The sequence below is a fragment of the Pollachius pollachius genome (assembly GCF_949987615.1).
Source record: "Pollachius pollachius genome assembly, chromosome: 15".
Taxonomy (NCBI): Eukaryota; Metazoa; Chordata; class Actinopteri; order Gadiformes; family Gadidae; genus Pollachius; species Pollachius pollachius.
Genome location: NC_136948.1, coordinates 13,696,225 through 13,710,473, shown reverse-complemented (window position 1 = coordinate 13,710,473; position 14,249 = coordinate 13,696,225). Strand labels below are relative to the sequence as shown.

Here is a 14,249-nt window from a genome sequence, read left to right as displayed (position 1 = left end):
GCTCATGTTGAAGCTGTGTGGAAAAAAAACTTCATTGGGACTACTTTCTGTCACAATGTTCCCATGTCTAGTAGGGGGCCAAGTAAGGACTTTCAACTCAGGTTCGGAGGAACACGCATAGACACTAAAACCAGAGAATTAGCCTGCAATGTAATAACAGCCGCGTGTCCAACATTTTGCTACATAGCTCATTGATCATCAGGGAGTTATGAAGGATGTCAAAGAAACACACACACAGACCACCTTTTGTCTTTATCCTGGAACACATGTGTGTAGTATACATTTATTGCGAGGGAAACGCATTGAGGCTAATGTATGGCCTACTAACCTTGTTTCCATGGCGACAAGGTCGTTTCTAATGTAAGGAGACCTGCAGTTAACCGAGTCTGTCTGGGTTTCCTCAGAGTGGAGCTGTGAGGGCTGCATCAGGCCCCGAAACGGCTTGGCTCGTAAAAGACCCAAATCTGCCATCTTTATTTTACTCTGGAAAATTATGAGCTTTTTAATGAGCTACCAATGGCTTTGAGGGCTATGACTACCACCACCCCTCTCCTACAGCATGCATGTGTGTCTGTGTCTTGTTCAAGTCTTTCTACGGGTTCCTTTATACAATAGTAGTGTAACACGTAGACTAGGCGACACTCTTCCAGTTTGCATTCAAGTGAAGGGGGCTCCTCATTCCTTGCGTCTGCTCGTCACGTGAGCGACGGGAGCTGAAAGGTAAGGTGGGTGGGTGATGCACGTCTCAGGTGTGATCGTAGAAGGATCGGTGCTTTAGTAGGCCACACTTCATGTTTATTGGTGCAGGCTTTGGACTTCTGAACGATTCTCCCCTTTTCTCCACAGGACTGTATGAGACCCAACTAATGGATTCCAGTTGTGTTTTCCCACCGTGTCCCATCCCAACATTCAGGTGTTTTAAGTTTCAGACCTAAAGGAAATGCGCTTTACCTCTCAGACTTTAGCAATTAAGTCTTAATGGTTCAGCATGAAATAAAAGCCAAGAAACTGGAATACACTTATATTTTTTTCCTGAAGTGTTTATTGTTCCATGACATTACACATCACTGGTAGGAGTATAAACAACAATTTGTGGGTAAAAACTATGGTACAAATGTTTATAGAAAAAGTTTTCCTAGTATTAAAAAAAAGTACAAAACCAAAAACAACAAAGACATCCTTGTGTCAGTGTGCAAACAAACAGGACCGATACCATATTATGGCAACGTTCCTGGATAAATTATTTAAATAGCATTTATCTACACAAATGAAATAAACTCTTAACATAGAACATAATAATTTATAAAAATGCACAGCACATATCGCACAACATAGTAAAGGGAACATTTCTTGAATCTATTACACTGCTAACCGGGCCTCTTTTTGCTACAAAAATATCTTATATACAGAATATAAATGATTGTACTTAAGTCTGTCTTGGGGAAAAAATACAAGTCAACCAATGTATACTCTGCTGCTGGAAAAAGATATTCTCGTATGGTGGCCTCAATACAAACTCTAATAATGATGAGGTAATATTTGTACTTCGTTTCAGTACTTTTCCTTTCAGTTTCCTTGTAAAAAAAAAATGTACACACAAGCTCAGGCACACCGATCGTGCTTACCGTGCAGAATAAGAATATTTGGAAATAAAATTATCAATTAAAACATCTGGCATACGCCTTACAATAACATACCATGGCATTGTATTTTCCAGTTTTTCTTTAATTGATCACTGACTTTAGTTTTTTTTGATGGCAGCCATGGTACAAACAATCTCTGGCAACTAAATAAATAAGAAATTAAAGCAATACAAGTCCATTCATCACACATAAAAGACTGGCACTTGACTAGTTACGTACCTTGACACTGTTTTTAAAACTCAAAGATATCATTTCCACATATTATTCTAAAATATTCTTTTTTCAAAGCAATACATGTTTGCTTCGAGGCCCTGTGCTGTCCTAGTCATTGTACTCCTCCCTTCTTAGTCCCTCTGATGGTGTTTCCTGAGCCAACGGGTCAATCTCGTGGGACAGTGCATAGCATTTGGTTTGGGCCTCTATTTGGAAGGCCTGCAAGACTCTGGGTCAATGAGGATAAAATGACTCATTGATTATCGATGATAATGATTCATTGGCAATGTGGTCTTCATTACTATGCTCTCAGTTTCCCAACTGCACATGCACGCACACAAACACACACACACACATAGAAACACTGACATAAACACACACACACACACACACACACACACACACACATTCTTTGATAGCATCAGTCCAGTCTACTCGTCCATGGTTCCCTCCACGGGTCCTTCGAGGAGAGAGAATCGCTCCCAACTTAACCAAAATCCTCCTAGGGCATTCTTCATATTCAAATAAGTCTTTTTTGAGTCCACAGCAGATCAAAATTATTGCTTAAAAAATAAAACATGATAAAAAAAAAGTCTTCCCTTTGATGGCCACACTCGGCAAACACACCACAAGTGAGGACCGGGATCTAGTCGGTCCTCGAAAGCAGATCCAAGAATTATAATGAGAAGGTTAAGATGGACCTCAGACCGAGGCCAACGCGTGGTTTTTTGAGTGTACGGTGCGGGGACACGGAAGTCTCTCGCGGGGAATGTACAGGAAGCTGGTTATACCTTCTACATCTTCTTATCCATTCCGCAAACGGTGTGTGTTCTCATGGTCGAGTGTTGCGGAGAATGGTCGTCGCGGGGCTTACAGTTCAAAGCTCATAGTGGCAGGTGACGGATCCGTTCTATCCATATCAGGACCTCACTTGTTCAGTTATGAATCTGGTAGTACAAAAAAAGACATGCATTAGAATCAAATGTGCTAGCGACCATTCAAATCCCTTTTCATGAGCGCTGAACACATGACCGACATGAGTTTTTAAAGTGGCTCCTACCTCTGCACTCATATTTGAGGGCGGAGAAGTACACCATCTCCTGGGAGAAGACGTAGAGGCCGAGGCGTCCACCGGCGTACGTTTTGTCGTAGATGTTTCCGGAATCCGCCATGATCCTCTTGCCTTCGTACATCACCACCCTGAGTAATGAAAAGTCACATGTTAATACATTTGAACTGAACGATTACAGTGCTCTGGATCTCTGGAAAGAGCTTTCATACGTAGTGCGAGGGCCGTGGGACATTACCTGATGAGTCCACTCTTGGGTCTGTGCACCAAATGCCATCTGTAGGCTGTGTAGTCCTTCCAGCCAATGTTCTTGGGGTCGTGCCACAGAGTACGCACCTGGAAGAATAACAGTCAACACGTCAACTTGATGAACCTATGCAATAAAAGTCTCCTAATGCCCGTATCTCATTGATGTGGAGTATTTTATAGACGGGGTGAATGGAAAACCCACCTGTCCGGCCGTGTCTCCCGTGTGCCAGAGAGCATTCCTCAGATGTTCGCCAGGCCCTGTAGTGGAGTTAACCACTTTGATTGACAGGCCAGAGTAGCCCTGGGCTCTGGTGGGCGTGGTGGACCAGTAGGTCTGTGTGATCTGCTTCCACATCACGGTGTAGAAGCGCGAGCTGGACTGGTAGCCAAAAACGAAGCCGGCATAGTCATCGTCTCTGTCCGTGTTGATGAAGAATGTTCCGCTGAAGTCCACCGCATTGAACTCATCATAACCTGGACGGGGATGAAGGCCAGTTTAATGTTGATGGCCAACAGCTGCAGAGCACCTTGACAGATACCCTGTGCATTCTCGACCCATACAATGGCAATTAATTATCATGTGCATGTGCAATATGTTCTACACACCGACAGCGATGCCAGGATCGCAGTTGACGGTCTGCACCAGCTCCTTGCCCTGATGACGGACCACCCAGTTGGGGTCGATCTGAGAGGTGCCTGTGGGGTCCAGAGGAACCATCTGGAACCTGCGGAAGTCTGTTTCGCTGATGTCAAGGTTCTCTGGGCAGACGTCATAGATATCCAGCACTTTGTCCTGGTCAAAGTCGTCTTTGCAAACATCCCCTCGGCCATCCCCTGGAGGAGAGAAATCAAAACACATGCTTTTGAATTGGAATACAACCAGCGAACATGACAACATAGCGGAACAGGAGAAGGAAAGGATTCGTCACGGAGTGGTTATGTAAGCCTAAGTGAGATGAATACAAAGAGTCTGCCCGAGTTAGCCACGAGAAATGTCTCCGGTGTAGCGGACGCCCAGTTGACCGCCCTGGCAGCGGAGAGGTGACTCACCATCAGAGTCCAGCTGGTCAGGGTTAGGCGCCAAACGACAGTTGTCTTTCTCGTCGGGGACGCCATCATTGTCGTCGTCGTGGTCACAGGCGTCGCCCTTGCCGTCCTTGTCGTGGTCAGCCTGGTTTGCGTTGGGGATGTATGGACAGTTGTCCAGGTTGTTTTGGTGACCATCCTCGTCGATGTCCTGGTTGCTGTCGCACTTGTCCCCCACGAGGTCTGAGTCTGAGTCAATCTGTAGGAGAAGGGAATTCCTTTATTACAAATCCTTCTAATAGACAATCCTTTTCTTTCTTAAATACAAAGTAGGTGAAGTTGATATGAACTTTGTTCAATGCTACTAATTTTCTTTTGATATGATCTTTTGGTATTTTTATCTGTGAAGACAATAATCTAATGTCTTTCCCTTTTGGCCTGATTAAAATGTTTCCACATTCCTCTCTTTCATCGGAGTAGAACCCTATTCTAAAGAACAACCTTCATCCTTTGTCCAAAGGATGGGGCGTCTGCACAGTGAGAGCTTAAGTATCACCCCTCAGGTGCAGCTTATCCTGGAGGGAGTGCGAGGGGAAAGAGGATATATGTCATTACCTGGTCAGGGTTGTGCTCAAGAGGGCAGTTGTCACAGTGGTCTCCAACTCCATCCCCGTCGGAATCCCTCTGGTCCACATTGTAGACGTACTGACAGTTGTCCTTCTCATTCAGAATGCCTGGTGAGAGGACACGATTTGCCCGCATTAGCTTACAATAGCTCACCAGAAGCACTGGAGAACTTCGAAACCTTAAGAGGACTCTTACCGTCACCGTCGATGTCAATGGCGCAAGCGTCCCCCTCGCCGTTGTTGTCGGTGTCGGTTTGATCCGTGTTAGCTTCGAAAACACAGTTGTCACAGCGATCGCCAATGTCGTCTCTGTCAGCGTCGTACTGGGCAGGGTTGTACACTTTGGGGCAGTTATCCTGAATTCATCAAAAAAACATTTTGTTTAAAATCCAATAGCCTCACACACAGTTGTGAAATTAAATGGCACCAGATGAAAAAATAAACATTTCAATGAGGCTGGTTTGGAACTTGGACGCTGTCTTTTCGCTGCAATGTGATATTCCAATTTGAGAAATCTAGGGTTTTCTCATCACAACATTATAAACCATTTTCTTGTCTAACTTTTCCAATCCACACGTAGAATTATGGTGTTCAGGCCCTTTTGTCCTAAGCCTAGGCCATATGATATTATAGTATTCACGTGCTACTGGCTTTCCACAAAGTGTTTCTGCTGGAAGTCCGCATGGAAACACAGAGGTTTCGATTTCTACCACCCAAAGGGAAGAGGGTGAAAGAGGCTACTGCTGATTGCTATGTCTGGTCCCAGAGGAAAACAAGAGACTAAAGAAAAAAAAACAGTGTCACGCCTCACCCTATCATCAGAGATTCCATCGTTGTCATCATCATGGTCACACTCATCCCCCAGGCCATCTTTGTCATGATCTTCCTGACCAGAGTTGGGCAGGCTGGGACAATTATCCTATAAGAGAACCAAAACAAAACTGGTATGAAGAGGGCATCCCCACAACAAAACATTGGGGAAATGACGGTGTATCCATTACTGTTTTTTCTCCGTATCACTTTGCTTACCTTCTTGCAGTGGTATGTAGCGTTCTCCACACATAACAGCTCTGTGTTGGGCCATCCATCCAAGTCAGTGTCTTCTCCACAGATGTAGCCATTGCCAGCATATCCTGGCTTGCACTCGCAGCGGAACATGGTATCAGAGAAGATGCCCAGGTAGACACAGTTGGCATTTTTATTGCAGTCGTGGCTCCCATCCTGGCAAGGATTACGAGGCTTGCAGACCTGAAGTAAATATGGAGGGTTTTAGAATCCCGGTCCTACCGACAGTAATACTTCACGAAATGGACTCGAACATGAAAACCAGTAAAAGCTCACACCTGTTTCTTGGCGGTGGCTTGCTCGACCCCCCTCCCGAATGGCTGGGGTCCGGAGTACCGGGCGGGGCAGGGCAAACAGTTGTAGCCGGGCACTGTGTTTTCACAGCGATGCACCCCGTTGTGTGTGTGACAGGCGTCGGAGACCTCTTTACACTCGTCAATGTCTTTGCAGTTGACGCCGTTTCCTCTGTAGCCAACCGGACACCGACCACACTTGAAGGTGCCATCGGGGAAACTGGTGCACTTGGCTCCAGCGAAGCAAGGACTGGAGAGGCAACCATCTACAGGCCGGGGCAGACACAACATGTTGTTCTAGATGCTAGTACAAGAGTTGCACCTTTTACTTTTACATGTTCTGATTATAATTCAGGTTGCTTACCGATAGGACACTCCTGCTTGTTGCACACTTGAGACATGGCGCCACCACCAACACAATGGTTTCCTCCATATTTTGGTGCAGGGTCCGTGCAGAGACGTTTGCGCATCTGGATCCCACCACCACACGTCAAGGAGCATGTGTCCCAGAGAGACCAGGGTCCCCATCCACCATGGACTAGAAGAGGAAACACCATTATCAGCCTTTTGTCTTGGACTCTAAAACTTGGCAGTGGAAATCCCAAAGATTCTGTTTTGTTTTCTTTGCTGAGAGCTTCGGCGATAAGCAGTAATTTATCCCAAAGATCCCTGAGGTGTCACCACTGACTCCCAGTTCATAACATTCATAACACTGCAAATGCAAGGTCTTTCATAAGTGAGTTAAGGGCTCAATCACCGTTGTGTTGCCTCATTCAGTGATAGAAAGTGACCTCACAGATATTCATTTACTCTGCCGTTACTACACCGCAGCACGACTCACTAGGACAAGGAGACTGCTTGCAAAGCTCGGTGGCGCGTCCTTCTCCTTCACACTCTTTGCCACCCATCTGGGGCGTGGGGGAGTTGCACAGGCGGATGCGCGTGATCAGGCCCTCGCCACAGGACACAGAGCAGGAGGACCAAGGAGACCAGTGGCTCCAACCACCGTCCTGTTTGACTGTGAACAAACAACACAGACATCACAACGGTCAACGCGCCGTAGAACTCAAACCCCGGCTCTGTCGGCAGCGTTGATGCGGATCAAAACAGACTGGAGTGGAATTTGGCATTGAAGAGCGGTTAGGGGAAAGACGAGGGACTCACAGCGCTTGTCGCACTCCTCCAGGTAGCAGTCCCGGGTCTGCACCGAGGTGCCCTGGCAGTTGTTGTTGATGCGGTCGCAGGAGCGTCCGCGCTGCTGGATGCCCCGGCCGCACGTCACCGAGCAGTGGGTCCACTCGGACCACGGGGACCAGCCGTCCTCTGCCAAGGGGTCTGAGGCCGAACACATTACAATCAATTATTAGAAATTAGGATGAATTTGAATTGTTGTCATTGTTATTATAGTATAGTTTCTATTACAGTTATTGGTATTATTATTACATCGTCATTATCACCATGATAATCGTTGTCACTCGATCATTGCTGTTATTAGCATTTGTTTTATCATAGTTATTCACAGTGTCATTATCATTGTGATAATCATTGTCATCACTCGATCCTTACTGTTATTATCATATCTTTCTTATCCTTTGAAAAAACGGGCCAAGACTTCAGTGCCTATGATCTCCTCGCGCAGAGAGACGAGCTGGTCCTTACCCGTTCCGCAGCGTGGGCAGCACTCTCCCTTGGGCACGGTGGCGTTGGTGCAGTGGATAATGGGGCACGAGCTCTTATGACAAATGGTGGCCGAGTTCTGCACAGAGGAAGATTCAGATCAGTACATGGATAATGGCCTGCTGGCTCGCTGCCCCGAAGCACACAGAAAGGACATAAAAAGTAAGTGAGGTGGATCTGTGCCAAGGCTAATTGCTACGTTTCAGGGAAACTAATCCAGCTGTGCGTGTTAAACACCACTAAAACTTTCCGCCCAACACTTTATTACACAATAGATTAGCATGTCTCACCACACAGCTCTAAGTGAAGGAATAACATTATCTACGTATAATTGGAGGCTGGAACTCTAATGGACCAGGCTCTATTATCCCCTCTCCACAGCAGGTATGGAGGTGTGTTACCTGGCAGGTGCACTTTATGCATCCGTCCATGGTCCACTCGTCCTGGTTCCTGTGCACAATGCCGTTGTGCACGCACACTCCGTCCTTGGTCTTGATCTTATTCATGATCACCATGTTGTCATTGACCTGGGGGGGAGCGAGAGAAAGAGAGAGACAGAGAAAGAGAGTGAGGCAGGGAGAGAGAGAGAGAGATCGAGAGAGAGAGAGAGAGAGAGAGAGAGAGAGAGAGAGAAAAAGACAGGGAGGGAGACACACACACAGCAAGAGAGGGTGTTTAGGGACAAGTACAACGGATAACATTTGCATTGCCACTGTTGCCAATAGGAACAAGACCCACGCCCGACACACACACACACACACACACACACACACAGTGATTAAGAAATTTTTTGACTCTAGTGAAGCAGGCGGGAGAGAACCAGTCAGCCAAACACATTTTGTGCATTCAACATGGGTCTCATTAGGGACTTGGCCCTGGCCCGCCGTTACAGCGACAAGTGGGTACGCATTAGGAATGCAATGAGCAGGGGGCAGGGGGGGACAAAGACACGCAAGCGACAGACAGGGGAAGGACGACAGAGTGCAGGAGGCACGACCCGGCGGGCGTCCGGACACTCACCACTTTGTGCAGGGTCTCGGACAGCTGCTTGACGACCACACCGAGGCCCTTGAGCTCCTCGAACATACCAGAGATGTCGTTGCAGGAGAAGCCGCACACGGACAGCGCATCTGATCAAAGCGGAGGAGGAACCAGGTGTGAGTTACATCACCGCAGACCGTGAGGAATATACGGGCGGAGGCGTGGTCGGGGGATGGGAGCCGATCAACGGCGTGGGGGTGAGGGGAGGGTGGGGGAGACGGGGCTCACCCTTGCTTTTGTGGCCGGTGTAATCGGTCCTGATGTTCGGGCTGGAGACGTTCATCTGGTTGTCGAGGGTCATCATACCGGACAAGGTCGCTGCGGAGAGGAAGGAAGCGATGGTTATTATTCTGTTGGTTTCTTTTGGAGCGGTCCATTTGCACCGGTGAACGAGATTAGTCCCGATGAGTATAAGGAAACTTACATCCACTTTGGCATCCCTTGTTCCTCAAGATGGCTTCAAGAGTGGTTCCAAAGACAAACCGTACGTTCTGAAGCACTCCCTGAATAAAAGGACATAACATTTAAAGCACATATCATTTGGATTTGATTCACAGTCTTTTCAATTAAAAGTCTAAATGTATAATATCTGTAACAGCCCACTTTTTGATAGAAGATTTCACGTGTTGTAGTTCACAATTAATTTTCTGGCAAGCAAGAACAATAATGATAACAAAAAAAATAGATTTACCTTGAAGTCTTTCACTGTTCCCTTTGCAATCCTCATGCGGGCAGTGTCTATAAGTTCCTGTGACAATACTTTGTAGATCGGCACATCCATCTCGGACACGTTTATCTCCTCGCAGCCGACAAAAAGCTGCACACGGTCGTCCTGCACGAACAGGGTGATGTTCTGCCAATGTCCAGTCGCTAAATCCGCATCTTCAATCGACACGACCTGTTGCTGGGTCTTGGTGGATAAGACCACATCCAGCATTTTCGCCTCGCCGTTGGATATGATCTCGAATATCGGTCCGGATCCGTCGGTCTTCTCGACAGTCAAAAGACTCCCCCTGGTTCTCCTGAACTGCTTAAGATTGAGAAGGAGGATGAAGCCTCTCTCTGTTTGAATGGAGTCGATGAGGTCCCGGAAGGACATGTCGGGTACCGGGGGGATCAGGTCAGCATTGAGGATCTTATAGGCAGGACTGTTTGGGTCTGCGCCTCGAACCTGGGTCACTCCTTTCTGCTTTCCGCTCACCTTGGCAAGTTCGAATAAGTCATAAACACTGTTGTCCTCGCCACTCTCTGCGGAGGGAAAGCAAAAGCGGTTAGTTTGCCCAACTCTCGCCTCACAATTCTGGCCTGCAAACCGAATCGAGAAATATAGCAAAAAGGACCAGGTTGCTTCCTCTCCACTCACCTGCCACACTTCTACTCTCACAGCTCCAGAGCATCAGCAGCAGAGCGAGGCTGCACCGCATCATGGTGAAGTCCCGAGTGATACCTAATCCATCCCAAATCAATTGGTTACAAGATATAATCCACATCCTTTCTAAGTAGGCCTAATCTATGACTTGTTTTTAAATATAAATAATGATAATAATAATAATAATAATAATAATAATAATAATAATAATAATAATAATAATAATATAAAATGTTATGATAGGCCATAGGCAAAATCATTTATTAAAATAATATAATATTAATTGAAGGAAATTCACATACCTTTGAATATGATCATCCGAAATGAAATAAAGTATAAAATATAGAATCTCCCGATTAAAGTCGTTGTTCCGGTTGTTTCCTTTAGTTCTGCGGAAAGTGCATTCAGGGAGTTACAGCCTATTGCTAAAATAAAGAAATATAGTAAGACTTGCTAGTTCTAGGGAGCACTGATGCTTTAGACTGTTCTGTTCATGCTGGAGGCATCAGAGCTTTTTAAATGCTTTCATGACATTCCTCAAAGCGCGTCTCAGCCAATTGGAGCGTCTTAGGGGACGACCCAATGGTTATTACCTCACAGCCCGTCACAGTTCTATCCGAGACACACACACATAGGAAAAAAATGCATTCCACAGTTGGATTTCCATCACCGGACAACTATTTAATCCGCACACAGGAGCCAGGCGGTCGTTTCCTGTCAACGCTTTGTTTTTCGTTAGAGTATCCAAATTTTGTTTGACTCTAACCCTCTAACCCAATATTTTCTGTAGCCCTATATCAGAGTGGAAATATAAAACATCAGTTGTGCATAGTTTGTCAAACATCCGTTAACTCATGACCTACAATTTAAATGATTTTACCTTATCAACACCTATATATTTATATATATAAGTTGTCATGTTTTATACATTAGATATTTTAAAGTTAACATCAACAGTGAAAGAGTTTAGGGAAGACTTGCCTGCTTGTTTTTTCCAATAGATCCACCAGGGGCTTCATTGAGCCTTTAATAAAATGTGCAGCCACACATTTAATCTTTCTTTCGTTGTTTCTCTCTTAGTTCCTTCCTTTATTTCCTTCTTCAGTGAGCATCTTATATCAGTACATTCCTGTTATTTTCTTTATATATATTTTTTCATTCTTCTTATACTATTTCAGTTTACAACATAGCCTTTGCAATATCGATCAAGCAGGCAAAAAAAGGGCAGAACAGCTCTAGGGGAAGTCTGGAAGAGTTATCTACTGGCCCATCTGTCAGCTGTCTTTCTGGCTTACCGGCTGACTCAGCATTTTACGGCATGGCTCTGATTTGGGCATTGACCTTATTCGTTTTTCGGACCTCAGTTGATGTTATAACCATTTCTTCGAATTGTACCCCAGAATTCCCAGATATTCACACTCCAAAAATATTTTGTCTGAATTAGTTTGGATGAGATCTATGGAGCACTGACACACAGGCACCCAAACATCTGGATACCTGTCTTCAAGCCTGTTCGTACAATCTGCTGGAATTTCAGATCTTCATGCTACAGGCATGGCGGCGCCCCTCAGGAATAAAACACTGAAACAAAGGCCTCTAGAATAAGTAACCCTAAAACAAAGTCAAAGCACACTCTCATAGTTGAAAATAACCTGGAGGATTTTGATGTTGAATAGCGCTATCAGACTCGGTTTTTTCCTTCCCAAAGGAACATGTCGGGTTAGCGTCCAGGGTAGTGCCAGCTGTGACTGGGCATGTCTTTGGGCGTGTCTGATCATCACAGGGAGGTAAAGCCTGGGCGTCCTTGGCAGAATGCAGAAAGCAGGCCGGCCAGCCAAGTGCACCGGAAACAGCCCATAGATAGCAGATGCACACGTAGTTACAGCCACCCACACACACACACACACACACACACACACACACACACACACACAGACACACATACACACACACACACACACACACACACACACACACACACACACACACACAGAAAGAGACACACAGAGCTGCACACACACACACACACAGAAAGAGAGACACACACAGACGCACACACACACAAAGTGACACACACACACCCACACACACAAAGCGCTACACACAGACTCTCACACACACACACACACACACAAAGCGCTACACACACACACACACACACACACACAAAAGTAAGAGACACTCACACACGCACAAACACACACACACAGAACTTGTCTCTTCGGGTCGGTGGGAGAGTTCATGTTTGTCTTTGTCTCCCTTCAGAGCTGTATGTTGTATATCTAGCTGTGTTGCTCAGTGGTGTTTGGCCAAGTGTTAGCCAAGAGGTTAGCCTACGTAGACGGTCCGACTAGCCGACTGCTAGTGTGATAAATCCTTTCTACAGGACCGTTCATTCATGTTAGCACCCAGCAACCGGCTCATCCTAAATCCAATTATTCATTATATTATTATATCATTATTACGATAAAATAGTGCTTTTCTTTAATATTTGTCATTACCAGACCTTAATTATTATTTTATAAAAATTATAACCTACCTGTTTGCCTTGGGTGTAACCTACCTGTTTGCCTTGAAAAGCTTAACCTTGGTGATCTATAGATAGGGACCGATTCTTTTTTGTACATGAGACAAAATGTAGCGTTCATATCATGACCATGTGATGCAATACATTGGATTTAAATGCAGTGAAAAGTGGATGATAGTTCCATATCGTGATTCATTACACGGTATATGGATACACACTTTGGCATTATTACATTAGTTTAGTTTACATCAGTAGATCTGCCATAACAGTACATATATAGCTGTTATCATTGATAGTGGACAAATACTGTTGAAATTCCCCATGGTAGATATTAATTATAAGCAGAGGATATAATCCTGAACATTGTTAGAGTTGATAGACAGTTTTGATATGCATTCTTTAATTATCAACCAAGATTAATCGCTATCGGTGTTAACAGAAAATCAAGGACATGACTCACAATGCCTGACCTGGAGTTGAGATGTGGTTTAAACTTTAATGGGAATATTTGTGCGGTGAATAATGGATCCAGCTAACATTAACACAGTGGCAGTTTGAAGAGCCTTAGAGCCTCCCTGGTCCCTTCAAGGCTTGAGATGCTTTATCACCCAGTGTGATTGAGCTGGGGAAAGTTATCAGTTCCTAGCAACATCTACTTGGAAGCGCTGCATCTTGCTCTGTGGCCTGCAGCTAAAATACTTTTACAGCAGAAGACTTAAAAGGCTTATGGGGGGACTAATAAAGCATGTTTGTGTCAAAGAACTGTGTATTCACATGTTAGCCGATAGGCCAACTCTAGATTAGCGAGGGATTCAGTCGGCTGTGTGTCTTGTCAATCAAGGTGAATCATTTCCTGGAATGGAGGCTGTTGACACATTCGCTTCTGTTGGAAAAAAGCCTTTGTTTGAGGCTTTACTGTCAGTGCAGTGAGCGTTATTGAGATAAATGTTCCAGTGTAAAGTTACAATTTATTTACAACTTGTATTTATGTAGCCCTATGATTTCAAAGCATTTCAATTAGTATATACTCAAGTCTGTGTACTAATAAAAATATAAAAATGCAAGTAATAAGTCAGTGTAATAGCTGGGCTCTGGGAAGTGTCATTCAACAATTTAGATGCTTTAACAGAGTAGAAAAGGCTGGATCTGTATTCAATAAAAAGTAGTGTTTAAACCCTGAAGGTTCATTGGCTATGGTGGTCAGCATGGCCACTGACAATCCTGGCCCGGTTAAAGGTTGGCAGAGCGCACGTTCGTTACCATGGTAGGCTGTTGTATTTACCAGATAAGAGAGATGGCTGGTCAAAAAACGTTAACGGGAATTCAAGTCACCGTTTATGAGCAGAGTTGAGGGAGACAAATTTTGCCAGACTTTCCAGACAAGCCAAACAATTTTTCAACTGTTTTCTTCCAGGAAGTGGCCAAAACCTCAAAGTGAATTTAGGCCCGCC

General features: G+C 45.1%; 1 protein-coding gene across 1 annotated transcript; it reads right to left on the bottom strand.

The window, feature by feature from the left end:
* Positions 1-2,142: 2,142 nt before the first annotated feature.
* thbs1a (thrombospondin 1a) lies at positions 2,143-10,744 on the bottom strand. The gene is made up of 22 exons (XM_079752693.1): positions 10,574-10,744; positions 10,266-10,349; positions 9,594-10,150; positions 9,327-9,405; positions 9,131-9,220; positions 8,882-8,991; positions 8,263-8,388; positions 7,844-7,940; positions 7,349-7,519; positions 7,026-7,202; positions 6,549-6,722; positions 6,170-6,450; positions 5,856-6,074; positions 5,638-5,745; positions 5,023-5,182; positions 4,816-4,934; positions 4,225-4,459; positions 3,781-4,008; positions 3,377-3,648; positions 3,164-3,261; positions 2,917-3,056; positions 2,143-2,803 (listed from the first exon to the last, which is right to left on the bottom strand). The coding sequence occupies exons 1-22, from the start codon at positions 10,587-10,589 to the stop codon at positions 2,796-2,798; spliced, it is 3,549 nt and encodes a 1,182-aa protein (XP_079608819.1). The 5' UTR covers positions 10,590-10,744; the 3' UTR covers positions 2,143-2,795.
* Between the last annotated feature and the right edge of the window lie 3,505 nt (positions 10,745-14,249).